A 27,692-nucleotide genomic window follows, 5' to 3' on the forward strand; every position below is an offset into this window, starting at 1 on the left:
GGGGGATTGCAGGGGGGGCCAGGACCATGTGCTGCAGTCCCATAGGAGGGGGTAGGGGCGTGCTGCTGAATGTGCAGGTCCCGGGTGGCTATTCCTGGCAGCCCCCGCCTGCGCAGGCAGATTGGTTTGCAGGGAGGTGACAAGTGCCAGCCGAAGCCTATAAAAGTCTCCCAGCCTCTGTTCTGGCTCAGTGACCCAGTTCCCCCCTCCCAGCACAGCAGTCACCGAGCAGAGTGGAGAGTGGAGACGCCTGGTGCCAGAGCAGGGACCCCAGCTTCGGAGTCAAGATCTCAGATCTGGAGGAGACACCTTTGGTCTGGAGCAAGGACCCCAAAACAGAGCGGCGATCCCACAGCAGAGACCCCAAAACATCCTCTTTCCCAGCCCCCGGGCTTTGCAGCAATGACCGGCAAAACTGCACCTCCAGCCACAGACCCAGCTCCGGCGGCTCAAAAGAAAGAGCCAGTGCCAACACCAAAGGAAGAACCAGCAGCAGCTGCTGAGGAGCCCCCTGCCCCTGAGCATCCCCCTGCCGCAGAGCAGCCCACAGCCCCCACAGACGAGCCTGCTCCCGTCCCCATGGCAGAAGCAACTCCAGCCCCTGAAGAAGGTCCCCCGGCTCCCCCAGCTGAACCCCAAGCCCCAGCTCCTGAACCTAAGCCTGAGAAACCAAAGGCAGGTGAGGACAGGACCGGACACTGAAGTGGGGAGGGGAGATAAGCAAGGCTGGGATGGGGCATGTTGGGGTGCCGGGGTGAAGGGACAGAGGGATGAAGTCATCAAGGATATTTTTGCAGTGGGATAGGGCTGGGGGATTAGGAGGCTGGGCAGTCTGAAGACCAACATGGAGGTTGGTGATTGCCCTCCAACAGCCCTGGTACTCGAGAGTCTGTCCTCACCACTGCGGGTTTGTTACAGAGCCGCCCAGCTCCCCCTTGTCCTTGGCTGTGGAAGAAGTGAGCGAAAACTCCGTTACGTTGACCTGGAAAGCCCCGGAGCAGACAGGCCAGTCGGGCCTGGATGGATACGTGGTGGAGATCTGCAAAGATGGAAGTAGGCTTGGGCTTTCCTGCCTTGTAAGCATGGAGAGCTGGTGTGTTGCTGTGGAGGCATGGGAGAGAGCTGGGCAGAACCTGGCAGCGCGTTTCCTCGGGCACCATTTCCCTTTCTTTGCCCAAACGGGTTCATTTCAAATGGTCATTTTTTTTCAGTGGAGGAGAGGGGCTTCCCACTGGCTTCAGATAGTAGTGATATCTTTAGCGGGGGGCTGGACCGGGTTCAATGTCACTGCCATGTCCAGCTAGAGGATGGAGGAGAGACCAGCATACCCAGAGGGTGGTCTCTGATAAGCTCCAGCTCTGCAGAGACCTGGGGTTGGGATGGTGATGCAAGACCTCATGAGGAAGAAGATGCAATTCTCACATGTTTGCCCAAAATGAAGTGCAGAAGGAATGGGGATAAGGTGGGAGGATGAGGGAGGAAAGGATCCTGGGCAGTGCAAGAGGGACTGGCATGCACCAGCAGGCAAGCCCTGCCCAAGCGAGATGGGGCTCGAGATGCCTGGAAGGAGGATGGCCGTGGTGGATGGAGGTGGGCTGGTGGGTGGCAACATTTATCTGTGGTTCTCCAGTTGCATTGCTGGTTGGTGGAATGGGGTAGGTGGATAAGACTTGTGTTTTGTGCACTCTCTTGAAGCCCTGCTTGGCTTTGGGGTGAGAGTGAATGACCTGTGTGGCTGAGGGGATCTGCAAGGGGAGGCTGAGGCTGGTGGGCTGGGTGCTGCATAAGGCTGGAGTGGTTTGGGAGACCCAGGTGGTCCGTGGGCCTTGGGAAACTTGATCTATGACCCTTGGCTGTTTAGCTCGTGGCAGGCACGATTAACACATGCTTGGCTGTGGGAGGCTTTCATCACTGGGCTGCGGATTGGGGAGGTAACCACGGATGGATGGGATGCGTGAGGAGGCCCTTGTGTGGGACAAGGAAAGATGCAACCATTCCTGGAGGGTGCTGGCTGACAGCCACCCAAAGGTCACAGTTTTGGAAGCTCTCCTAGCTTGCTTTGGGCTCGGCTGGGTGACAGGAGAGCTCTAGTCATTCAGTGATAACCACATGGGCTCCGTGACTGCTGTATTTGCGCTGGGGCAAGACCCTGGTTGGCTAAAATATGGTGAGATTTGAGTGAGGGCTGGTCTGAATAATGCCAGTGGTGAAGGGAAAGAGGAGCTGGTGGGATTTGGCTGGTCTGACGGCACTGACAGGAAAACCTCCTTGGTTTGAAAGCGCACGTGGTGGCTTAGCAAACCCTGGCACATATGGGTTGGTCTAGTTGTCCGCCTGGGACACCCAGTCCTTGGTTTGAAAGCGCACGTGGTAGCTTAGCAAACCCTGGCACATATGGGTTGCTCTAGTTGTCCGCCTGGGACACCCAGTCCTTTGGTGACTGGGGCAGTCTGTTTTCTAACTGAGAAACCTCTTAAGAGGTTTGGCACATTGCAAGGCTGTGTTAGCTGCCTGATGTGGGAGGGCTTCTATGTCTTGGCTGTGGGGTGAGTTTGAGATGCCCCTTCCAAGAAGGAGGAACAGTTGGAGAGGTCTAGATGGCCGGTGGCAGGTGATGAGCAGACCTTGTCCAATGTGGAGGATGCGCTGGGGAACATGGTGAGCCCCAACGAGTTATCCTGGGGCAGTAAGAGGAGCAGTCTGGCTGGCAGGGTGGTCAAAGGATCTTGACTACTTCCAGAAATGCACCTGGAAGGTCAGCGGGGACCATGTTTGCTGGCCTAATGCCCTTTCTTACTTGCACATAGCCTCCTGCTCAACAGTTGAGCTTCTGCCAGCATTTTGTACCCCATACTCCTTGGCAGGGTGGGGTGGTCAACCTACCCTCTAAGATACCTTTTTCTGCTGGTGCCGCAAATCATTCAGCCTTTGCAAGGAATGGGTTCTTTGCCTCTGGGTTTCACCCCCTGTGGCTTGATCCTGCTGTTTGGGGTGTGTGTCTGCCTGTCCACTGCACGCCTGAAGTACTCTGCTGGGTTCATTGTAGGTACAGACTGGACAGTTGCGAACAAGGAGCCTTTTCTTTCCACCCGGTACACAATCCAGGACCTCGGCTCCGGTGACAAGATCCATGTACGGGTGAAGGCTGTCAGCGCCAGCGGTGCCAGTGTCCCGGCTACTTTGGTGCAGCCAGTCCTCATCAGAGAGATCCTCCGTAAGTACTGCTCCTGCTGTGCATCATTCCCATGTGCTTTGTCAGCGGTACAAAGAAATCACAGTCCATCCCTGCAGCCTGAGCAGCCTCTGCCCTCTCACACGTCGTAATCCAGCCTTTGACCAAGATGTTATTCTCAATAACTCTGTTCAGTTCCCTTGGGGTGGGATGGAGTAGCTTCCTGACCTCAAGACACTGATCTTGCAGATGGTGAAGCTTTGGGGGTGAAGGGCTCAAAATGCAGAGCCACATTTTCCCATTTCATTGCAAGAGCTCAGAAACAGTCTCACTTTCAGCACATCTCCTCTCCTTGGCCATGCTTACATCTCTCATATGCCATCACATACACATCGGACAGCTTTGTTTATTTAGCTAAGGAAAGTCAAGAGCCGGTAGTCTGGAGCATGGGAACTTTGATCATGCTGAACTCGCTAATGAATGACTTGCTCCCATGCTTAGCAAGACTCGCATTCCTCCCGGGGTGCTGCGAACGTGCTGAGGCTGATGTATGATCGCAAGGCTGGTTTTCACTTATCAAACAGCAAATACAGGTTTATTTTCCCTTTACAAAGAATTATTAATGTGGAAGTTTTCCTATTACTCAAAGAACACGTTGGATTTTTCAGCTGCTTAAAAATAGTAATAATAATAACAAAAGTTATTCCAGGAACCATCAGCTTCTCATAGGAAAAGGCTTGGAGAAGGCTATCAGCATCTGGAAAGGGTCCTGCAGGGTCTGTCCTCTTAGTCTGCTTGGAGGAGGTGAACGTGGCTTAGTGGTTGGTGTCTGCTGCTGTGTTCACCTCCAGATCTCAAAGGCATCCCACCATACCTTGTGGGACTGGGGAAACTGAAGCATGGGGGACTGGCATGAGATGCCAAATACACAGCTCATGTTTCCCACCTCTAGTCCCGTGCTGCACCCACCAGTTCAAACCCGCTGTCCCTGCCGCCTGAGCTTTGTCCCAGCCACGTGTACTGGCTGAGAGGTGTAAACCCCAAAGAACTGGAAGACCCATGCACAACTTGCTCTTGCTCCACGCTAGTGGGGTTTTTTTCTTCTCTCTGTTCCTTTTGCTAACCAAAACTCTTCATCAGCAAACAGCACTTGCCTACTTTTGCATTTCATTTGAAATACAGCCCTGGGCACGCTGCCTGGCTTTGCTGAGGAACAAATTAGCCCTCCATGTCCCTCTGCCTCCCCGTGTCCACCCCAGTGGCGCTGGTGTGTGTTGGGTGCATGAGTCCGCTCATCTCTGCCCCATCTGTTACCTTCTGGTCTTCACATTTTATTTGGGACTGCATTTTGTACCTCTCATTGGTTCATTTATAGCATCACAAGGGATTTTAAATAGCAGCAATACAGACAGCAGAGAGTTTAAAAACAGGTGGGACGAGTGGGTTTGGGAAGTGGAGAGAGACGAGGAGAAACCAGATGAAGATTCAGTGTGGGAGTCGCATTTTACAGGGAGCCTTCACACCCGCAGCGGCATGTCACCTGGACCACCGACCTCGGCCAGCCCTCTCTGGCTGAGCAAGGCACGCGTGAGCTGGGGAAAACACCCATGAATTAACATTCCTCTGTCGAGGTCAGGTTTCTCTGCCCCGCTGAGACTGATGTGCCCAAGTGGCAGCATCAATGCATGGATCCCTGGAGCAAATAGCAGCATGAGCAGAGGAGAGCCCATCTCAGCTGTCAGCGGGGCCATGTGGGACTGCCGGGCATCTCCCTGCCCTCCCCAGCCCACCGTCGGCGTTTCACGCTCACAGCTGTTTAGCCATTGCTCAGTCCTGGTTTAATTCTGGCCGTGCCCCCTCCCCAGAGCTAAGCTCCAGCACGTTTAATCCGGGCAGAGACACACAGCTCTTTTATGAGGGGCTCATGTAAACCCAATGCCTCTCCAGAAGGGTCACCGAGCAGCACTGAGCCGGTAGGGTTACATGGCTGCTATTTTCACCCCGGGAAGGAGACACACGCTCCATCAGCATTCTCCAGTGGGTTTTTGCTTATCTTTGTTATGTTCCCTTGGGGACGTTAGCCTTCATTTTAAGCCTGGGGCTTTCACGGCTCTGCTGTGAGTAACCATGCACCACCTTGGTCTCTTGATGGCCTTGAGCGCACAGTGAAGGTGGAGGTCTGGCGAGCCCTGTCCTTGCTGGAAGTTGGGTTGTGTGCCTCTGGAAAGTCTGCTTTCTGAGCTGGGGGAGAAATATTTCCTAACTGGCAGATGCTGTCCTCTGCCGTGCTACTGTGTAGGCGGTACTGTGACTCTTCTGGTTAAGCCCATGTTGGTCTCCATGGCCTGGCTATAATGAGGGGGGTGAATGGTCCATTGGGTTGGTGACCTGGTATCTCAAGGATGGATATAATTTTGGGGTGCAGGCAATGGGGTAGGCTGGCATGACCCTGCAGGGAAGCAATCACTGTCCAGGAGATGAGAGGAAAGAAGTGGCCATGTTTCTGGGTAGGATTTCTTGATGGCCAAGCAGGCGGATGTGTGGGGTGGGTTGGGGGCTGTGATTTCCTTGGCCCCACGGCATGACTTTCTGGTCCCCAGAGCTCCCGAGGATCCGCATGCCCCGTCACCTGCGGCAGACTTATGTCAGGCGTGTTGGGGATGCTGTGAACATGATGATCCCTTTCCAGGTAGGTGGACGATTTGGGATTTAATCCCCCAGGCTTTTTCACTGCAGGTTAGCTTCTGCAGTGACTTTTCTAGCCACCATGGCATGCCTGGGGCCAGCTGTGGGCTGGCTTGTCCTGGTCCCCATGTCTCATGGGCCAAGGGTGGGAGATGGGGTGGGAACTTCTCTCCCATTCCTGCCTAGCTCCCATTTTTCTTCTGCTATGTCTTTATTGATGGTGTTGGCAACGGGACAACGCCAAACACACTAGGGCATGGGCTAGCTATTGCTGCTGTCTCAGCACACGAGCCCTGTTCAGCTCATGCTCCTGGCCGAGCCTGGCAGGGATCTGGCCACATACCACAGGACCCCACAGCACAACAGTGGGGGTCCCCTTGGGGAGAGCAGCTGCCTTTGGAGCAGGGCAGCCCCAGGGCTGTGTGATGGAGGGAGAGATGCTGACATTGGTGGGCCAAGCTGGAGGTCCTCTCCTCAACTATCTAGCACACGAGCCTGTTCAGCTCATGCTCCTGGCCGAGCCTGGCAGGGATCTGGCCACATACCACAGGACCCTACAGCACAACAGTGGGGGTCCCCTTGGGGAGAGCAGCTGCCTTTGGAGCAGGGCAGCCCCAGGGCTGTGTGATGGAGGGAGAGATGCTGACATTGGTGGGCCAAGCTGGAGGTCCTCTCCTCAACTATCTATCGCATACTGTCTGGGGCACCACCAAAGCATCTCCACTATGGTGTCTGCGATGGAGAAAACCAGCCCTGAAACATACTGGCCAAGCAGGGGGAAGCAAGAGGCAGAAAGCTGCCCCTGAGATGAGGGACATGTCCATGTCATGTCTCATAGGTGGTTGGGAGCCTGCGCTGGCCATGCTCCAGGCATGAATTGGCCCTGGATGCTGAATTCAAGCCCTTGCTGCTAGGCTTGAACCTGAGCACAGCTCTGCCTGCAATGCCCTGGGCAACTAAAACTGGGCTTGCTCCATGAGGACTTTGGGTGACCAGCATGTTCCAGCATCACCCCTGGAGCCTGATGGCTTCTCGTCAGTGGGGCTGGCAGGGATCGTCTGTAGTTTCTTCCCTGGGGACTGCTGGATGGGAGAGGCCGTATCCAGGCCACTGCTGTCTGGACAAAGTGGGGTGGCTCTGCCCACCCGTCCTTCCCAGCAGGACCCGTTGGGGCTGTACGCTCGAGCGGCTCCTAACATGCCTGTGCGGGTTGCTCCAGGGAAGGCCGCAGCCTGAGGTGATCTGGACCAAGGGTGACCAGCCCCTGGACACCAGCCACATCAACATCCGCAACACGGAGAGGGACACCATCTTCTACATCCGCGAGGCGCAGCGCAGCGATTCGGGCAAGTACGAGCTTGCTGTGCGGATAAACGGAGCGGAGGACAAGGCTACTCTGGACATCCGAGTGATTGGTAAGGCTGGGGATGGGACCCTGCAGGGTCACTCTGGGGTTCATTTCTGCCCCTTGGTTGGGGTAGCTCTTGTTCCGGGTGGGATGGGACAGGGCTCTGGGGTCCCTTGTCCAGTGGGATCTTCTCCAGGATCATGGAGGTGAACTCCTCCGGTTGGGGAGGCAGGTTTTCTGCCAGCCCATGCCCATCACAGCTTCTCATCCCTTGTGTGCTGCAACAGGGTGAGAAGAGATTGAAAGCGAGGTGCAAGGGATGGTCAAGGCACAGAATGTGGGGGGAGCAAATTAGGATGCCACCCTGTGAGGGATTGTATTTGCAGAGCCACCGGGCCCCCCCCAGAACCTGAAGCTGGTGGATGTGTGGGGCTTTAATGTGGCCCTGGAGTGGACCCCTCCGGTGGACAACGGGAACTCTGAGATCAAGGGCTACATGGTGCAGAAGTCAGACAAGAAGAGTGGGGTGAGTCTGGGCACTCCCCATGCCCTGGTGCTGGGGATGTCCTGATGGGAGAGGGGGAGCTGCACACCCCTGTCTCCCCCCACACCTTCTCCATCCTTTGGACAGCCTGCCTTTCCTCACCACTCTTTTTTTTCCTTCCAGAAATGGTTCACGGCACTGGAGCGCTGCACCCGCACCAGCTGCACCATCTCTGACCTCATCATGGGCAATACCTACTCCTTCCGGGTGTTCGCGGAAAACGCCTGTGGGCTGAGCGAGAAAGCAGCTGTCACCTCCGGGGTGGCCCACATCAAGAAGACAAGTGGGGACAAGGCCCTGGCTAAGGGGTTGGGGGTGGTGGTGGGCAAGAGGGATTCTGTCCCCGTTGGGGCTAGTGGGGCTTCCTTGGTGTTGTGGTGATGCTGCTGGGCTGGTCCCCAGGACGAGCCCTGAAGGGGTGAGGCTGTGCATCCCCAAGGCAGAGGTCCAGAGGCCCTCCTTCTACACCTCCTTTCTCCTTTGGGAAAGGCTTGTGCCATGGTCAGCCCCCTGGGAGGGATGAAGGCATGGATCTCATCCCTGGGGTGAGATCGAAGCAGGAGCTGGGAGGGGTGAGGAACAGCCCTGGCTCTGCAGCCCTGCAGCTCAGGGCCAGCAGACGAAGAGACCCCTGCAGTGGTCCATCTCAGGGCCAAATCTCCAAACCAGCATCCGTCAGCCCCCCTCTCCCTCCACCTATTTCCATCCTGCTCCCTGGTAGCACACAGTGAGTTGGGGTCTCTGCCACCTGCAGAGCTTACCTCCAGCTCCTATTTCTATGCACTGAATTTTGGGGATGGAATAGGAGATCCAGAGAGGTGCCTGGCCTGGATCCGACATGCTGCACATAGCATGCATCACGGTGTTGGTTTGCAGACCGGCATCTCCCCTGTCCCCCACAGGGACTGGGCACTAACATGGCATGGTTGGATGAGAAGGGATTTATAGACAGGGCTGATCTGAGCTGAAGGCCAGGTCCTCGGGTCAGGCTAGATGCGGTCTGGCTTGTTATGTGAGGGAGCAGAAGTATTTTGGGGTACCTTGGGCTGAATCCCTGTGACCATGTGCTGGTCAGCCCAGGAGCCCGAGCTCTGCCTTAACCTAGAATTATTTTCTTAGAAACTGCTTACCAGCCAGAGAAGATCCCTGAGCGGGACATGATGGAGCCTCCAAAGTTCACCCAGCCCCTGACAGACCGAACCACCACCCGGGGCTACAGCACACATCTCTTCTGCTGCGTCAGGGGCTTCCCCCAGGTCAGTGGTTCCTCCATGGACAGCATCGCCTCTGCATGTGGGCAGCCGCCAGTGGGGTTTTTGCAAGGAGGCTGGAGGTGTTGGGAGACGGTTGGTCATGTTGGGTTAGGGTTGGATGAGGTTAGGGGGCTGCAGCTGCCCTCTGAGTCAAACTGGGGCAAGTTTGGGGTGTTTCTGCATGGAGATGGGAGACTGGTCTTAATTCAAGCCATGTCCTGTTTCCTTCTGCACTGGGGGAGGAAGTGTGGAGCTGTGGTTAGGGCTCAACAATGGGAGATTTAGCTCTTCAAACTACTTCTGACTGTGAATCCCACCATGGCCACCAGCTTCAGGCAGGGCCAAGGCAAAGGCAGAGGGAGGTGGCTCCATTTTGGGGCCAGTTAGATTTCTTATTTCTCTCCCTACTTTAAACAAACAAATAAATCCTGCTGCCTTCCAGCCCAAAATCATCTGGATGAAAAATCAGATGGAAATACGGGAAGACCCCAAATACATAGCGATGATTGAGCAGGGCGTCTGCTCCCTGGAAATCCGCAAGCCCAGCCCTTTTGATGGGGGCATCTACACCTGCAAAGCTGTGAACCCCTTGGGGGAAGCCTCAGTAGACTGCAAACTTGATGTGAAAGGTAAGATTGGCCGAGGAGATAGAGGAGCAAGTCTCCTTGCCTGCCTTTTCCTGTTCTCACTTTCACAGTGGTGTGGTTTGTCCCTGTTTTGTGTTGATCCTGGTGATGGGGGAACCTAAGGACACTGGGCAGCCCTGTAGATCTGGAGCTTCAGGCTTCTTGGGTTTATGGTCTTGAAGCATCTTGAAATCTCCTTCCCTCATTCATGGCCAAAAAATGAGGAGGAAACCAGAAACTGCAGAGCCAAAGGCCCAGAGGTGCTGGTGGAGGCTGGGACAGTCGCTTGCTCCTCACTGCGTCTAACAGCACTTGTGTCCCAAGCCATCCACAAGCCATGTGTGCGGGGGCTGTGCTGAACCCCCTCCACTTGCACCTGGGTTGTTCTGATTCATGTCTCGGGATCCTGCCCAGACTTTCCAGCTCACATTTCCCTGCCTCAGCAGAGAACCCAGCCCAGCCCTTGCATGGAGGTGCCCCGCTTTGCTCCCCACAGACGCCTCCTCTGCGTGGTGCAGACCCCTGCAGTGGTCCATCTCAGGGCCAAATCTCCAAACCAGCATCCGTCAGCCCCCCTCTCCCTCCACCTATTTCCATCCTGCTCCCTGGTAGCACACAGTGAGTTGGGGTCTCTGCCACCTGCAGAGCTTACCTCCAGCTCCTATTTCTGTGCACTGAATTTTGGGGATGGAATAGGAGATCCAGAGAGGTGCCTGGCCTGGATCCGACATGCTGCACATAGCATGCATCACGGTGTTGGTTTGCAGACCGGCATCTCCCCTGTCCCCCACAGGGACTGGGCACTAACATGGCATGGTTGGATGAGAAGGGATTTATAGACAGGGCTGGTCTGAGCTGAAGGCCAGGTCCTCGGGTCAGGCTAGATGCGGTCTGGCTTGTTATGTGAGGGAGCAGAAGTATTTTGGGGTACCTTGGGCTGAATCCCTGTGACCATGTGCTGGTCAGCCCAGGAGCCCGAGCTCTGCCTTAACCTAGAATTATTTTCTTAGAAACTGCTTACCAGCCAGAGAAGATCCCTGAGCGGGACATGATGGAGCCTCCAAAGTTCACCCAGCCCCTGACAGACCGAACCACCACCCGGGGCTACAGCACACATCTCTTCTGCTGCGTCAGGGGCTTCCCCCAGGTCAGTGGTTCCTCCATGGACAGCATCGCCTCTGCATGTGGGCAGCCGCCAGTGGGGTTTTTGCAAGGAGGCTGGAGGTGTTGGGAGACGGTTGGTCATGTTGGGTTAGGGTTGGATGAGGTTAGGGGGCTGCAGCTGCCCTCTGAGTCAAACTGGGGCAAGTTTGGGGTGTTTCTGCATGGAGATGGGAGACTGGTCTTAATTCAAGCCATGTCCTGTTTCCTTCTGCACTGGGGGAGGAAGTGTGGAGCTGTGGTTAGGGCTCAACAATGGGAGATTTAGCTCTTCAAACTACTTCTGACTGTGAATCCCACCATGGCCACCAGCTTCAGGCAGGGCCAAGGCAAAGGCAGAGGGAGGTGGCTCCATTTTGGGGCCAGTTAGATTTCTTATTTCTCTCCCTACTTTAAACAAACAAATAAATCCTGCTGCCTTCCAGCCCAAAATCATCTGGATGAAAAATCAGATGGAAATACGGGAAGACCCCAAATACATAGCGATGATTGAGCAGGGCGTCTGCTCCCTGGAAATCCGCAAGCCCAGCCCTTTTGATGGGGGCATCTACACCTGCAAAGCTGTGAACCCCTTGGGGGAAGCCTCAGTAGACTGCAAACTTGATGTGAAAGGTAAGATTGGCCGAGGAGATAGAGGAGCAAGTCTCCTTGCCTGCCTTTTCCTGTTCTCACTTTCACAGTGGTGTGGTTTGTCCCTGTTTTGTGTTGATCCTGGTGATGGGGGAACCTAAGGACACTGGGCAGCCCTGTAGATCTGGAGCTTCAGGCTTCTTGGGTTTATGGTCTTGAAGCATCTTGAAATCTCCTTCCCTCATTCATGGCCAAAAAATGAGGAGGAAACCAGAAACTGCAGAGCCAAAGGCCCAGAGGTGCTGGTGGAGGCTGGGACAGTCGCTTGCTCCTCACTGCGTCTAACAGCACTTGTGTCCCAAGCCATCCACAAGCCATGTGTGCGGGGGCTGTGCTGAACCCCCTCCACTTGCACCTGGGTTGTTCTGATTCATGTCTCGGGATCCTGCCCAGACTTTCCAGCTCACATTTCCCTGCCTCAGCAGAGAACCCAGCCCAGCCCTTGCATGGAGGTGCCCCGCTTTGCTCCCCACAGACGCCTCCTCTGCATGGTGCAGACCCGCCGTGGCATGCAGGAGGATGCATGCCCACACACTACACACATATTCCTCAAGTGGCGGTGTGTCCTTAGACACATGTCATTTTTATTATTTCTCCTCCCATGGCTTCCCAGCACACGCTTGCCCCGAGACATGCTCTGCCCTACTTCCCACGCAGGCATGGCTCCAATCCAGCAGGCGCCAGGCACCCTCGGTCCCTGATGAAGCTTCAGGGCTGCCGGTGTGGCACAGGGTCAGTGCTTGGCTCTGCAGCAGCTGGTGCCAGGGCTTCCAGCCGGTACAGCGAGCACTGACCCAGCTGGCCCCGGCCACACTGCCCTGCAGGCAGGGCTGTCAGTGCAGCCATGCAGGCAGCTTGGTGAAGTCGGCCAGGAGGATGAGCTTGTCATTGTGCTGGGGACACAAAGCACCTGGGAGTCACCCAGGCTGGGATCTTGGGGGCAAGCTGGCCAGGAGCAGGCAGTGATGGTGGTGTGTGTGATTGCTCGGAGCATGTGTGCACAGGGATGGGGTGCGTAGGTGCACGCTGGTGTGCACACATGAGCAGGTTGGTTATGCCCTGGCTCACTTTTGGAAGTCAAAAGGGGAATAAGATGAGGGGAGTTCAGGGGCTTTATATCTCCTGTGCTCTCCTGCAGTGCCCCAGTGAGGACAGATCAGAGGGCAAGACAAAGAGCAAGGTAGGTCTGGGTTGGGGCTGTGGGATGGAGGGAGGGTGGATCACTTCATTGGGGATGGAGTGGGTTGAGTGTCCTGGATTAGCCCTTGTCACCTGCCGATGGAGCCCCAGCTCGGGTCTTCCTCATCCCACGGCTGGAGATGCACTGGTGGGGTGGGATGCTGCAGAGTCTGAGAGAAAGCTGCCCCTTTGCAAGGTGGAGGGAGGGCTGTATGTATGGCCAGGAGGACAAAGATGCATGTGGAGACTGGTGTGCCTGGCAGATGCATGGGCAGCATGGTGGGCAGAGCCCAAATTTGCAGGCAGGGCTCAGAGACCTGGGGCACCAGGCACATGAGGGGCAGGTACTGGGGCTGGGGGCAGGTATAAAGGGGTGTGAAATGGGGCTGCGGGGTGGAAAAGCAGAGTTAAAGGGTTGCATCTGAATTTTGTGGGGCAGGAGAGGGTGGAAGAGCTGGGCTGGGTTTGTCTTGCGTTAGAGCTATAGCTGGGACATGGTTTCCCATCTCATCTCTGACCACTGGTCTCTCGGCAGTGGTGCCCTCACAGGACTCAGATCTCGTTCCTTTACCCCAGGTGGATGCTGCAGCTGCTGTGCTGTAGCGTGGCACATGGTGATGCTCCTGGCCATGGCCTCTGCTGCCTGCGGGCCTGCCCCCTCCCTGGCAGTGCTCTGGGGGGGGTCTGCACCTCAGCCTGCCATGGCATGTTCCTCTCTGAATGTGTCCTTAGCTGTGACAATAAAACGAGCCCATCTGAGGGGCTTTGGTCCTTATATAAAAACCCAAACCACTCTGTCCTTCTTGTTGTGGTGTTGGCTTGGGTGGGGGGAGGTAGAGGGGAGAGAGCTACCAGGTATGCTACGGGTTCATATAGCATCTCACTGAACCATGGGTGGAAGAGATGGTTTTTGGAAAGAAAGGACCAGCTTTATAAAATACATATGAAGAAAACTAAACCAGAAGCAACCCAACAAGGAGAAGGAGGAGGATCGGGAAAAGTTTCCTTCTGGAGCTGGAGAATGATTCTGGCTGGGGGGGGAAAAAAATAGCAACATCAAAACTGTGGCATGTCGATGCTTCTTCATCGAAGCACAATTTCTTTATCTTGCCAGTGATGCAATGATCCAGCCGTGCACTGCCACCAGCATCCCCTCCCCGTGGCATGAGACGGCGGCGCAGGACATGCCGATGCATTATCCGGAGGAAGAGGAATCGGCCCCATTAGCTACTGATAGCTCATGTGCAAAAAGATGACTTGTTACTTACAGCTCTGAGACAGCTCGGGTCAGGTGCTGTTTATTAACAGAGAGCCCAGACAGATCTATCAAGTTGACTAAGTGCATCATTAACCAGGGTTCAGCAGCGCGGTGTACCTCCTCCGCCAGCACAACCTCCCTCTCGGGCTGATGGGTCTGGCACGTGGGTGAGGGCATCTCCCAGCCACGTGCCAGCTTGGTCATGGGGCCAGACCTGGATCCTGCATATGCCAGAGAAAGGCATATCCCGACAGGCCCTGGCACTGCAAACGTGGGTGCAAATCCAGCCTGCGCACCCGCAGATCTGAGCCCAGCCCACCCTTGGTGCCACTGGAGAGCAAAGCCAGGCAGTGCCTACGGCTAAAATAGCTGACCCCTCTCTGCAGCATCTCTCCTGCACAGCCCCTGTGCTTTGTCCCCGTCTGCGCCCAGTCACCTACTCTCCATGCCCAAGCTGAAGTCCATGGGGGTACTGCTGTTCCCAGGGGCTCAGCACCAGCACAGAACTGTCCACACCAGACATTGTTTCCACCATCAGAGGGCATTGTCGGATTAATTTTTATCCCAGCTGATGGTCAGGCTGGTTTATTGAGGTGGTTGGGGTTAGCGATGATGCCACCGGGATGGAGGTTGCAGTCCAGCTGGCAGGTTGAGAGCAGGTCTTCCCCTGGCATGGTCACACCTGGCCTTGGACACTGATGGGGATGTCCTGGCCCCCCTTGGTGTCCCTGGCATCTCAGCATGTGGCTTTGGCCAGTGGGAGCCTTGGGGGACAGGGGCTGGGAGTGGTCTGTGTTAGCCGGGGGTTTGCTAACACAGGGGAGAAGCAGCATCTCCAAGACTGTGTCACGCTGCACACTGTGCCCTTTCCAGACTCTTAATGCCATCCTACAGGGCAAAGACCACGATTATAACCCAGCAGGGGACCGGGGTGGGTAACAGCATCCACTCTTAGTGAGCTCTCCTGGGGAAAGGTCCAGAGAGCATGGAGTGGAAAAATCCACTAGATGTTTTTTTCTGAAAGCAATCATTCACATGCCTTTTAATTTATGAGCATCCCAGTCGTCAGGTTTCTGGGCACCTTAGCAAGGATCAGGCAAAAGCATCAGTTCCAGGAAAGCAGCCTCTTGCAGACATAAGATGCAAGTGGGAATCAGACCTGTGCTCGGTAAACAGCAGCCCTAATCTGAGGCCAAGCTGCTGCTGTGCAAAGGGACCATGGGCATGGGGTAGGGGGGGTCCTCTCTGCGCTAGCCTGGGGTTGCAGCATCCTCAGGCGCTACTGATAAAGGATTTTGGGTTCTTCACCTCGAGGAGGCTGAGCGGGTGTTCAGGGCCCCTCCATCACGATGAGCCCCAAGGAAAGGATTTGCTCCTGTCCTTGCCATTGCTCTTCTGCTCTGCTCCTGTTTTGCCCAGTGTGGTCTGAGCCAGGAGCCTGGATATGATACATTGAGGCCCTTGCAAAATGTGAGAGGCTGAGCCCCTCATCTCCTCTCTTTGCTGCCCTCCTCTTCCTCTCAGAGAAATGGAGGAACTCCCTCCAGGCTAAACAGAGCTGGCTGCAGCAGCGGGAGAAGGGGACACCCAGCAGCCCCATTGCCTGTGCTACATGTGCACAGCATTGCTCTCCATAGCCAGCTAAAGAGCCACCCATAAATCTTGGCGGGTGGCTAGCCATCCAAGGTCCTTTTCCTCTCTGCACCCTCTCCCAGCCCCTGCGGGAACTTGCTGCAGTCACTTTGCCCATTGGTGACGTCCGAGGGGCATGACCCTCCTGGGGCAGGGGAAGGGTCATAGAAAGTGTGTTTCCAATGGGAGGCTGGTGAACAAGGGATGCTGATAAGAAAAGAATCCCAATTAACTCAGATTAACTCTTCCCACCACCTCTTCAGCCCTGGAAGAGATCCTGCTGCAGAGCAGGGACTGGCAGCGTGGCTGCCAGCATCCATAGGGACCACAGAGCTGGGTGGGGGTGATGGTCCATCTCCAGCCACCTCCTCCTCAATGTGACCAACAACACACCCTGCCCATGGCTAAACCTGCGTGGGGCGGGGGGGAATGCCCCTGTGGCAGCATCAACACTGACACAGTGGCCTGCAGCCCTCCCCCACTTGCCCCCAAATGGGCGCAGGTGCCTCTCTGCTCCCCTGGGCCATGGAGGTGGCTGCATTAACACACAAGGCTTGGGTCAAAAGGGTTTGGCTGCACGGGGGGGGTGGTAGGGAGTGACATGGGAGAGGATGAGACAAACAGGGGCTGGGAGACTTGCTACTGCCTTGCACAGAAGACAGGCAGGAGAAAAGAGGGAAAAATGACTCAAAGCCAAAGTAAAAGGAGAGAGAAGACACATGGAGGGGACACAGCTCCCTGGGTGTAGCTCGCAGGGGTGGTGGGTGCTGCTGGGGTCCATGGGGAGCCATCGGGGCAGCAAAGGGTACTTCTTGCAGAGTACTCTGGGGTTATGCTTGAGTTTCCTTTTCCCTCTACCTGCCTCTCTGGCAGCGTTGAGAGTTGGAGACTGACCCTTTGCTCTGTGGGGATGGTGGGTTCATCACCCTGTGGGTGCTGGCATTGCCATGGGATGCCTTTTCCTACCTCTTCCCATGTCTCAGCCCAGCTCACCTCTCCCTGGTTATGGAAGGGAAAGAATGGGCTTGAAAGCTCCCAGCTTCAGAGCTGCAGAAATCACATTGCCCTGGGTTTTCCTGGTTCTCAGCAGCTTCACTCCCACCGGGGCACACCTTTGCCCCAGTGCCCAGGTACCCCCATGGGTCCATGGATGGGGGGCCAGAGCGTGAGGTGCCCCCAGCATCACCGACTGCCGCGCTCCAAGGAGCCAGAGGTCTCTATCAATGGCAGAGGACCTCCTGGGTGGTTTTTATCATTTCACTTTATTTGCATGAAGATAAACTGCGCCTTTGTCTGTACAATTTCTCCTTAAATACTTGGCAACCATTAAAAAAATGAAAAACAAAAACAAACAGAAAAAAAAAAAGGAAAGGAACAGTGCAGGCTACAATATCAAAACAGTACGATGCTTGTGAATAAATAACCTCCTGGGGCAGCTGGGGGACACGGCTGTTCGGATTGCACAGGGCTGGCGAACCCAGCCTTTCCAGGTCCTCACCACCCCTTCCCCTGACAGCAGGAACTGTGGCCAGATGGGGACCGGGCTGGGCACGGAGGACCCCTCTCTGCTCTCTCCCAGCTCCTAGTTGCCCGTCTCGGCTGTGGTGGTCCTGGCGTTTTTGTTGGTCAGCAGAAATACTGGTTCCAGATCTGCAGGAAGGCTGTCCGGAACTTCTTTATCCTGAAGGCGTAGACGATGGGGTTCATGGCCGAGTTGCCATGGGTGAGGAAGATGGCAATGTAGGTGAGGATGTGCGGCGTCTCGCAGGATGGGCAGAACAAGGTGATGCAGTTGAGGATGTGCAGAGGGAGCCAGCTGAGCGCGAAGAGGAAGAGGACCAGTGCTAATGACTTGGCGATCTTCAGCTCCTTCCCATAATACTTCTGGGGGTCATTGGAGCTGGAGGAGACCTTCTTGTTGAGTTGCTTGCGGATGAGGTTGAAGACTTCCAGGTAGATGAGCAGCATCAGCAACAGGGGAGGCAGGACCCAAACGAAGAAGTTGAAGTACACCATGTACTCCATGCTGATGACCGTCTCAAACTGGCACTTGATGACAAACTCTGTGTGGCTGGCGTTCAGCTCCTGAGTCCTCCGCATCTTGTTCAGGTTGTTCCAGCCAAACATAGGGGTGAGTCCCACCAGAAAGGAGACGATCCAACAGCAAGCAATGGCCACTGCTGCCCGCCGGGGTGTCACCACGCTCTTATAACTGTGGAGGAGACAAAAACCACAGGAAAGAATTAAACACAAGTGGGATGCTCTGCCTGGGGTTAAGACTGCTCCACGTGGGGTGGCAATGCCCATGCTGAGATGGCAATGCTCCTCACTCCCTTGGCAATCGGTAACAGCTTGTCCTGATAGATGCGTTAACGGACTGGTTTCTCTGCTTGTGCCCTGGGGAACCTCACTCCGTCTCCCACCACCACCTCCAGCCCCAGAGGTGGGCAGAGACCTCAGACATGATCCTGGAGCTCTGGGGGTTGATGCCAAGCCAGGAAATGCATTAGCAACCTGGATCGTGCCTGCGTGTTCCACCCTCATATCCGGAGGGGTTTCATGTCGCTCCGGCAGCCCACCTTACATGTGAGCACCCTACACCCAGAGCAGCAGGTTACCCTTTCCTCCCCTCATGCACCAGCCCTGCCAGCACCCTGTCCCAGACAATTCCCCCTGCGCCACGGGAGGAAATCGCCAGCAAAAGCATCCTCTGGGACCCGCCGGGCTGGAGGAAGGATCTGCCAGTGCTAATGGACCCCTGGGGAAGCTTCTGGGCACAGCCTGTTTCATTTCCTAATGTGCTGGGCTGATCGACAAAACCCTCTTTCCTAATGGGCTGGTGCCAAAGGATGGAGGAGGAGGAGAGCTGTGCTCTGGCTGGGCTCTGCTCCCTCCCTGATGGCACTGGGGAGCACACCGGGGCTGGGCTCGTCTCTCCAGAGCTCTCCAGGCGGGAAGCGGAGCCTGCTAGGTTGATTTTTCCCCCCGGCCCTCGAAGGAAAGCTTCTCCTTGGAGGCCAAGAAGATTCGCAGCCCAAGTGTTATTGCTTTCCACTGGAGGGGGCTGAACAAAGAACGTTTTTCTGACTGTTTGCTGGGTTTTTCAGTGATGCTGGTGTTAACCCGGCCATGGGGACCATGTGGGGGCGACTGGCAAACCTGGATCTCCATCCTGATGCTGAGAGCTCCCTGCTGCGTGTCTGCAGCTTTTGCCTGTGGTGAAAAAATGGAGCATTTTGGGGCTTTTTAATACAGCCAAGGACCCAAACCCACTCTCCCTCCCCCTTGAAGGTCCCTTCTCAAGGCCCATCTCATGGGCAAGGTGTCAGGGTGGGAACATGGAGGTGCACAGGGCAGAGGGTGGGACATGGGTCCCAGGAGTCCAGAGGGTCCAGAGCCATCGGTCCCTGACAGCTTTCCTGAATGAACCCCCTCTGGTCTGGGAAAAGATTCCCAGCATCGCAGAGGCAGCCAGGTCCCGTGGGAAGGAGGTGGCAATGCAGGCTGCTCTTTCCTCTGAGATCCGAGGCTGGAGCCGGAGGGTGATTTATTCCTTGTGAGGAGGAGAGAGGGCAGGAGACCCTGAGAAAGGCGCAGGGCAGGGAGAGCTGGGGCATGGGGAGGACGAGGGGTGGTAGGAGAGCACCAGTGTTGTGGGCCAAGCGAAGGGAAAAGTGGGGGAGGCCCATGGGAGCGGCGGGTGGCAGAGGGATACCGGAGGCTCCCATGAGGCTGTGTGCTGGCCTGTGCACCCCACGTCAACTGATAACAGGTCCTTGGGGAGGGCTGATGTGCCCTTCCAGCCGTGACACCCCACTCCCACCTCCCCAGGCTCGATCAGCTCGGGGGGGGCGACACTAGAAATAAGAGCACCGACTCCTCTGCTCTAGCTCCTTCCCTCTTTGCAATCCCTGCAAGCCATGTCCCATCTCCCCACTCCTCAGGTTTCTAGGGTCTTCTACTGATTTTGCTGAACACACTGCCATCCCAGGTGCTCCCTGCCCTGCAGAGCTGTGCAACAGCCATCGCTGGAGAGACAAGGCTGCTGAGCAGCAGCGGTGCCACCGTGGTCCCCAGACACCCTCCCAGGGCTTGCAGCCAGCACCCAGGCACGGAGCTGCTCCCAGAGCACCCACCCCTTCTCCCCCTGCCCTCATGCCTGTGTTGCGGGAGCACAGGGGACAGAGTGAGCACTGAGACCCTGTTGTTGGTCATGAACCAGGGTCGGATGAAGGGATGCAATGTTCACTCTTGCAGCCAAAGCAGAGGAGATGGGGAATGGCTGCAGGGGGCCCAGCCGAGATGGTCCCGGCCCTCCGCAGCTCCAGAACATTGTGTGTTGTTGCAGATGGCTATCAGGACAGCTGCAGAGGTCGTGCAGACCTCAGGTCCCTGGATGCACGCAAGCTCACATGGTCCAGAGTGTATAACACACACATAGCAGAACAACTGCCCCACACGCTGCTGACTGCTCGTCCACCTCCCCACTTCAGTGCACGTCCCTCCCACCTCCTCACTGCACATCTGTCCTCCTTGCTGCACATCCATCCCTCCTCGCTGCAAATCCATCCCTTCTCAATACACATCCATCCCTCTTTGCCTCACATTGATGCCCCCACCTCGCTGCACATCCGTCCCTCCTCCTTGCTGCACATCCATCGCCGCCACCTCGCTGCACATGCCTGGCCTGACACACACAACAGTTTGAGCATCAGGACCTGGCTCTCCCTGCTCCTTGCTTCACTTCGCACTGTGAGGCTTAAGCGCGGCACTGCAGAAGCAGCCGGCAGCTGAGAGCAAAGCCTGTCCGTGCATCCCCCTGCACGTGTGCACCACGGTCACAGGAACCATGGCTGAACCTGAAAAATCCATAGAAAACAGTAACATTTGGAGCTGGGGCTTTTGTTCCTTTTGCTCCTTCAAGCAACAAGCCAAGGGCAGAGGCAGCTGCAACACCCTGAAGGGAAATGTGCTCCCCGGGGGCTCACGTGTGCCCGATGTCCCCTGTCAGCCCTACATGGAGAATGACAAAAGCCATAAAATGACTCTGAGTTCCTCCTCCGTCCACCCCACAGGGTCTGACCATGCAGCTCTCATGGGGCTCAGCTGCTCTGAAGGCTGCAAACCCTACTTAAAGGAGGGAATGCAAGATCCCACCTAATGCTCAACCCCATGGCACAGGGCGTTTGGTGGGGGGCAATTAGCAGAGGGGTCAGGGACAGACTTTGCTGTTCCCGTGTTTCTTCCTTGGTTATGCCATAAAGAAAAAGCTTTTCCTATTTACCTCATTTTGCATTAATATGATAGGGCTAGCGCTTGGGATGGGTCTGGGAGGCAGAAGCACTAGAAAATGCTGATAATGGCTCACAATTAATAAATAATCTTATTATTATTATTATCAGCAGCATTGGAACAATTGCTAGAATCATTGCAATTTTATTACTACTGTTATTTTTATTAACAGCTGCGACTAAAACATCCATGATAATAGTCACCACCATCGTCATACAATTTGGGTTTGTTTCCTTTGTCTGTGGGGTTTTGAGCCTGACCATAATTGCTAGATTTTCCTCCTGTCCTCCCTCACTGGCAGTTTTTGCCCCACAGAGATGGGCATCGCCCCAAGTCCTCCTGGATGTCCTGCCAAGGCCAGGCGAAAGGAGCCTGGAGGGAGCACAGCAACCATCCAGCCTCACTAATATGCCGGTGAAATGGGATGGGCAGGAGCTTTGGTTTGGTGTGGAATAAAAATGTCTTTGAGGTTTGGAAAATAATGCAAAGAGGCAAAATATCAATTATTGATAGAGTGCTGTTTGCATCCCCAAGGAAGAGCAAGAAGTGATGGTTGGAGGCGGAGGCAGACAAATTGTCCTCAAGGGCCGTGCAGAGCTAACGGGGAGACATGGAGCAAGCTCCTCCAGGGACAGATGCTGCCTTGTGATGGGATGCTCCAGGAGATGTTTTAGTCAAAGTTTCTTGGGCTGAGGATGGAGTCACGGGGGGAAGATGCTGAGGCCTCTTTTCTCCAGGAGATCATGAAATGCTCCCCGGGTCCTCACCCCAAGGACACTATCCACCCTTCTTCCCTTTTGCTCATCATTCCCAGACTAGATTCAACTTCTTCTGCCACATCTTGATGTGGCCAGACCTCTGCATGCCTCTCCGCTGCAGCCAAGGGAGACCACCTCAGCCCAGGACAGGCTCTTTAGGTGTCTGGCATTGAGTGGGCAAAGCCCCCATGGCCATCTGACATATCAGAACACATCTGAAAACAAATGGAGAGTGGCGTATTCATTGTGTTTCTATTGATTTGACTTTTGTCTTGGGGTCTGTCTCCCAAGAGAGAGACGAGGGCTCATTTCCTAGATCTCCAACCCACTGGTCAATCCAAATCTAACACTCACAAAACATCTCCTCTTATTTTGGTTGAAAAAGCTTCAAAGATTCCAGGTCTGATTTGAATAAAATTCGTTTGTTTTTTAGTAATTCTGTGAATATCCTTTTTGTCCAAAAAATACTTGCAGTTGTCCAGCCAGCCCCAAGATGTGGCTTTGCTGGTCCTTGCTCTGGTAGGGTTTATTGCAGTGCAATTCCTGGGGAATTAATTCACTAATGAAGGCAGGCCATCGCTAATGAAATGAAGCTGGAGCCAACGTGGTAGGAGGAAAGGAGGCCAAGCTGACATGAAGCTCATCTGCATTATGAACGCAGCAAGGAAAAGCAGCCAGAGCATGTCCTGATCTAATTGAAAATCTCTAGACAAAAGTGCTTTGACCTCAGAGGATTTTGGTTTCTGCTCCTTTTTCCTGGCTGTATCTTTGCTTCAGATCTTTCAGTGTCCTGGAGGCTGCTGGGTGGGAAAACTCAGATGTCAGTGTTCAAAGCTGCTCAGAAATGCCAAACTGAGAAATGAGAAGTGGCATTCAGGTTCTGTGAGGGCCAATCTCAGCTGCGGCTCAGGGCGGGGATGAGGAGGTCCCTGGGCACCTGCACAAGGTGGGAAGTGCTGCAGAAGGGACACTGCGTGACAGAGGAACCCTAATCATGGCTCCTTTGCCACCTCTAACCTTGGACGTGAAAAGTTTATTCCTTCTTCGGTCTCTTGCTTTGGCTATTTTCCTCCTTCCCTTCAGATCTCTTTTGGGTTTCATTTAGGTAAAACCCCTAAGTTCAAAGTCTTGAAGGTTATCAAGGATTTGAAGGTGTATTAAAATGTCTAAAAAGGTCTGCTAGCATTGGATAAATGTCTCAGCACCAACGTCCCCCTTGCATCATTTGAGCGCATCTCCTATTTGTTCACATCCCTCCTATGTGGCAGTTGGGAGCTTTGTGGCTCTTCGGGGTCAAATACCAGCTGCTCAGCCCTTCACACTCCTGACAGCATCCATCCAACAACTGCAGCAAGTCAACGCTAGTGATGGGCCCGTGTTGTCCGCAAACACGGCTTGAGCTGTTGGATGGCTCCCACCATGAAGGCATTTCACACCCTCCTGCATCATCCTGGCAACTCTCAGAGCTGCATGTTGCTGAAACATGGTCACATCACTTCTGGTTTTCCACCTTGGAAGAAATGTGGGTTTGTGACCGCTGGTAGGTGCGTCGCCATGTGAATGGTGGCCTTGGGAGGGACAGATGTCAACCAACATCAGCCAAAGCTGGGAGCTGGATGGAGCTCTCCATGACAGCCTGTTCCTACAAATGCTCGGAAGGGAGGAGACTGGCCCTATCAGCATCTCCTCTGGGATGCGTGGGGGATTGTCCTGATCCCAAAATCCCAGACTTGTTGGTTGTCAGATGCCAGCTGGCAAGTAAAAATGTAAAAAACTGGTCCAAAACCCATGGAGAGTCTTTCAGGTAAGCCAGAAGAGTGCATCCTTCTGCAGCAAGGACATTGGTGTTGGTTGGTGATAGAGCCCCTGTCCTGCACCAAAATAGCCCAGCAGCCTCCATCAGCACAGTATTTCCAGCCTGACACCGATGTCCTACCACAGAGACACCTCCTAGTGCTCCAAAGGGACTGGGAGGACGCAAGGTGCCCTGTGCACTGTTCCCTCCCAGCACCTCTGGTTGGTTGGTCTGCAAGAAATTTGAGCTGTGGGAGAAACCTGAGAAGTGCCAGCAGGCCCCTGGGACAAGAGGGGACAGGGGGACATGGTGGGAAAGGACAGGCCAGGTGGCTGCAGCAAGGCAGTTTCTGCCGTCCTGGCCTCAGACTCCTCGCGTGACCTTGAGGAACTGATTTAAAAGGAGCTGAGGAGGAAAATCCCCACCTGACACCGTACCCACGTCTGTTTGCTTAGGGTGAGCGAGAGCTCAGCTGGAGGGGAGTGTCGGGTGAGGACAACATTGGCTTTTCTACAGGTCACACTTTCGGTGGGGCTGCAGCGAGTTCCCACAATAGGAGAGGCAGGAACAGACATCTTTTACCCACCACTGATGCGGATGGGGCTGCATCCCAAATCTCTACCTAGAACCTCTCTGGCACCCATCGAGACAGAGCGCAGGTCAGGGCTGCCCTGCTCCCATCATCACCAGCTGCCCCAGTCTGGAGCACGCACTGGGACACCCAGGGGACTGCGGGAGAGGGGTGCTCAGTGCTCCCTGAGCCGTGTGCTGCAAGAAGAGGTGGGGGCAGGAGGTCCAAAGCTGGGAGTCTGCGAGGGGGTCCAGGGATGGATGTCCCCAGTGGGTGCCAGGTCCTCCCTGCCACGCTGCTGTGAGTCCCCCTGTGTGCAATGAGCCATAATTTCAGAGGTCACAGCTGGCACCACAGCCGGAGCAGCGCCTTGCAGAGGGGCAGAGCAGGGCTGGGGCAACCCCACTGAGAGTCAGAGAAGGATTTTCTCACTGTATGGTGTCCTTTCCGCTTGGCATCAGCCCTACGAGCAGCTGGCACCTTTCTAAGCCCTATAGCTCAGCCCACACATGGTGACCTGGATTCAGAGTAGCTCGGCACCCCAGGCTCACCAGAGAGAGGAGCTGGGCATGACCAACCCGCTTCTTTGAGGACCTCTGCTCCCAAAACACTTTGGGTCTCCTCCACTGCAGCAAGAGGAGATGACATCACACCATGAGGCTGCTTAATGCAAACCTCGCCCAAAGCCACCATGAGAGAGGCTGAAAGCATGTGCATGGGGGTGTATAGATCCATAAGTTCACTGGGTTGTGTGCATCCCACTGAAGTTCCTCCTGGTCCAATCTGTGTCCAGGGTTTGGTTTTACCATCCTAAAATGGTAGCTCTCTGCCTAGGAATTATTCTGCAACAAGTGACTGTGAAGTGCAAGTGGCTGCAGCCGGGCAAAGCAGCTGGCAAGTCCACCGAATGTTTCTAACCGCTTTTAATAGCCAGTAATTCTTTAATGGATAAAGGCCAGGGTGATTATGAGGCTTATGAGAACAAATCCATCCTGCCAAAATTGACTGGTCCCCACACACCAAGACACAGCGTCCCCAGGGCTTTGGTGAGTGCTTTGTTTAGCGGTGGGTGAAGCTGGAGCTGGCCACAGCTCCAGCAAACAGCGAGAAAGCGACAGAAAAAGGTTTTGTGCTTTGAGATTTGTCAGAGCAGGTTGTGCAGGGACCTGTACCATTCGCAGCCCTCCTGGACCCCAGACAGGGTCTGGGGAGATGCTGCTGCCTTGGTGTAGGTTCAGGCTGCCCTGACACATCTCCTGGCACCTTGGAGGCACCCTGGGTTCCCTGAGGACTGCAGAGGGATGTGGGCACATCCAAAAGCAGCCCTAGGGACACAAACATCCCCACACGAAGCAGGGGAAATAAGGTAGAAAAGGGCTTTATGGACTAAAATGCCTCGAAATAGGGAATGATGTTTCTACAGGGCAGCCAGGCTGTGCCAGGGTATTGTCACCCCAGACTGGCACAAGACATGAGTCCCTCAGGGATATCCATCCAGGGGATGACTACAAGTGTGGGAAGAGGTGTCCTCCCCTGGCTCCAGTGGTCCATGGCATGGACCCAGAGGCCAGACACATGCCCCCACCTCTGCTGCTCTCTTGATGCCATCAGCCCCGGTGGGACCAAGCCTCAAAGCACACATCACAGCTCAGCCCACCTTGAGCTTGGCATCTCCCATGGGGCAGCATCACCCACAGCCTCATGAGGCTGCTTAAGGGCTTGTTTCCCTGCTCCCCAATACTCATACACACACCCACACTGGCCACCTGGTTTTTGAGTCTAAACCTGCCATATTTCGGGTTCAAGCTAGAGAATTGAGTTATATCTTTGCCTGCTGAGCCAAAGAAACTTGTCTTATCTCCGGTCCCAAGGATGTTAGGAGAAGCCACAACTTCACACCAGCCTGGATGAGTTCATTGCCAAGCAGTTGCACACCTCTCCTGGCCTCAGTGGAGAAGTAGCTGCTGGCTGGATCTCTGCGGCCTGCTTCGTTCCAGATGTCTGTGCCGCTGGACTGCCCGGGCTCTGGTGGTGAATCACAACCCACCTTTGGGAACAAACCACAGGCTTCCAGTAACTGCAGAGCTTCTTTCAGATCACTTGGCCAGTTGTCCTCATCTCAGAGGTGGGATGTGATTAACCTCCACAGTGGCTCCGCTGTGGACCAGTGCCAACGGCTTCCCCTCGGGCATCCCAGCGGCTCCCACTGCGACAGGATGCTGCAAGGGGAAGGGAGAGCACGGGAGGGCTGGAGATCGCGGGGAGGGAGGGTGGAAAGCATGGGGACCTCGCACATGTCTTTCCCCTTCAGGGTCTGCCCCGGGTGTGGAGGAGACACTGCTGTTGTCCAAAGAAGGCAAAGGAGCGTGTGTCGTCCGCCGCTGCTCAATGAGAAGGGCAATTTTTCTCACATCCTTCAAGCAGCATCCTTCATCCCAGGAGCAAATATAAATCCTTTGTTCACATAAAGTTAATCTTGTTTTCAAACTGGGCTTGGTTTACAGCCTGTGGCTGGATCCTGACACGTTCAAGTGCTGTGTAAGCAGCAATTCTTGGCAAGGACCACTCACCCAATGCTCAGCCCCCTCATCCCAAATGTGGGTGGGTGGGGGTTAAGCAGGGGGCTGGGGATGCCCAGGGCATCCGATGCCTGATGGAAATGATAGTTTGATTTGTGCCTATCGGGGAGTGCTGCCCTCTAATGCCAGGCAGACCCTTCATGCCCCAAAGGGAGCTGTGAGACTGCCTGATGCTGTGGGCAGCACCAAGTGCATCCAAGGGTGCTGAGTGCCTGCGCTGGGGTGGCCATGCTCTGGATGTGTCACCCTCCTGCTGCCACGTGACAGTCCTAAGAGTGCACCCAGTGTCCCTGGTCAATGGGGTACAAGTTGCACTGAGCCATAGATTTGCGCCCAGGCAGCTCCAGGGCTCCCTCCCAGCTCCGCCATGTGTGGTCACAGCCCTCCAGGATTTTCCTGGATTGCTGGCTTCTCCCTCCAGGACCCCGAGGTAGGTGGGAGGGAAATGATTTAACACTATTGGCAACGGCTGCAAAATCATGAAACGAGCTGCAGAATCTTAGAACTTGGGGAAAAAAATGTAATGTTCTTGTCTTTTGGCTCCTGGTTTCAGGCAGCAGCATTTTTGAGCATTTCTCCGCGATGCAAAGCATGAGAAGTGCTGCTTTAAAAGAGAAAAGAAACAGAAGTTGAGATCCTTCTATAGCACCAGGACTTTGGGAATTAGGGCACATAGAGAGGAACAGCCCAGTCCCTAAGAGATGAGGGTGAAATTATGAGCGTTGGCCACATCGCTGATGGACAACGTGATGGGCATGATGGACTTGTTTTCAGTGTTACCCCTGTGCAATAAATTTACTGGACATTTTTAGTGTCTAAACACTTTTGTTGTCAGAAATTTGGTGTGCAACAGATGGGGCACATCTGTCTCAAAGGGGGAAAAGGATCTTTGCATAGGAGTTAGCAGGGCTCATTGCAAGAGCTTTAAACTAGATTTGAAGGGGGAAAGGGATAAAACCAGGCTCGCTAGAGATAAGCCTGGGAGTGGCACGCCAATGTTTGAGAGATGGTGTGCTAGCGAGGTCCTTCGGTCTGCTGTCTCAGTGGAGGTAGGGAATGGAGATCCATGTGGCAGCAAAGACGCAAGAGTTATGGATGTGTTAGAAACCATGGAAGTGCCTGAGAATGGTCACGTAGGAATTAGGGTTTCTTCTCCCAAAAGGGTGGCAGGATCAATAGCCCAACTGAAGTGCATCCACACCAATGCAC

At 54.9% G+C, this 27,692-nt stretch overlaps 3 protein-coding genes across 5 annotated transcripts in view; 2 read left to right on the forward strand and 1 right to left on the reverse strand.

Moving 5' to 3' along the window:
* The first annotated feature begins 195 nt into the window (after positions 1–195).
* MYBPH (myosin binding protein H) lies at positions 196–9,786 on the forward strand. The gene is made up of 10 exons (XM_009281854.2): positions 196–679; positions 919–1,053; positions 3,047–3,214; positions 5,773–5,861; positions 7,077–7,272; positions 7,592–7,731; positions 7,873–8,032; positions 8,869–9,005; positions 9,445–9,631; positions 9,752–9,786. The coding sequence occupies exons 1-10, from the start codon at positions 403–405 to the stop codon at positions 9,769–9,771; spliced, it is 1,509 nt and encodes a 502-aa protein (XP_009280129.1). The 5' UTR covers positions 196–402; the 3' UTR covers positions 9,772–9,786.
* An 818-nt stretch (positions 9,787–10,604) lies between these two features.
* On the forward strand, positions 10,605–13,926 carry LOC103901050 (myosin-binding protein H-like). 3 transcript variants are annotated; one of them, XM_009281856.2, is made up of 4 exons: positions 10,605–10,775; positions 11,215–11,401; positions 12,558–12,599; positions 13,713–13,926. In XM_009281856.2, exons 1-3 carry the CDS (start codon positions 10,677–10,679, stop codon positions 12,566–12,568), a joined length of 297 nt encoding a protein of 98 aa, XP_009280131.1. In that variant the 5' UTR covers positions 10,605–10,676; the 3' UTR covers positions 12,569–12,599; positions 13,713–13,926. The 3 variants fall into 3 exon arrangements, with proteins under 3 accessions (XP_009280131.1, XP_009280132.1, XP_009280130.1); XM_009281857.2 differs by lacking the exon at positions 13,713–13,926 and adding an exon at positions 13,134–13,387; XM_009281855.2 differs by lacking the exon at positions 13,713–13,926 and adding an exon at positions 13,175–13,387 and having other exon boundaries at positions 10,606–10,775.
* A 3,133-nt stretch (positions 13,927–17,059) lies between these two features.
* Positions 17,060–27,692, reverse strand: part of ADORA1 (adenosine A1 receptor) — a 28,418-nt gene continuing 17,785 nt past the window's right edge. The window contains exon 2 of the mRNA XM_009281858.1: positions 17,060–17,700. Coding sequence (XP_009280133.1) covers positions 17,115–17,700 — 586 coding nt within the window. The 3' untranslated portion in view covers positions 17,060–17,114. The remainder of the gene's footprint in view (positions 17,701–27,692) is intronic.

This window comes from Aptenodytes forsteri, unplaced genomic scaffold, assembly GCF_000699145.1.
Source record: "Aptenodytes forsteri isolate BGI_AS27 unplaced genomic scaffold, ASM69914v1 Scaffold213, whole genome shotgun sequence".
NCBI lineage: Eukaryota > Metazoa > Chordata > Aves > Sphenisciformes > Spheniscidae > Aptenodytes > Aptenodytes forsteri.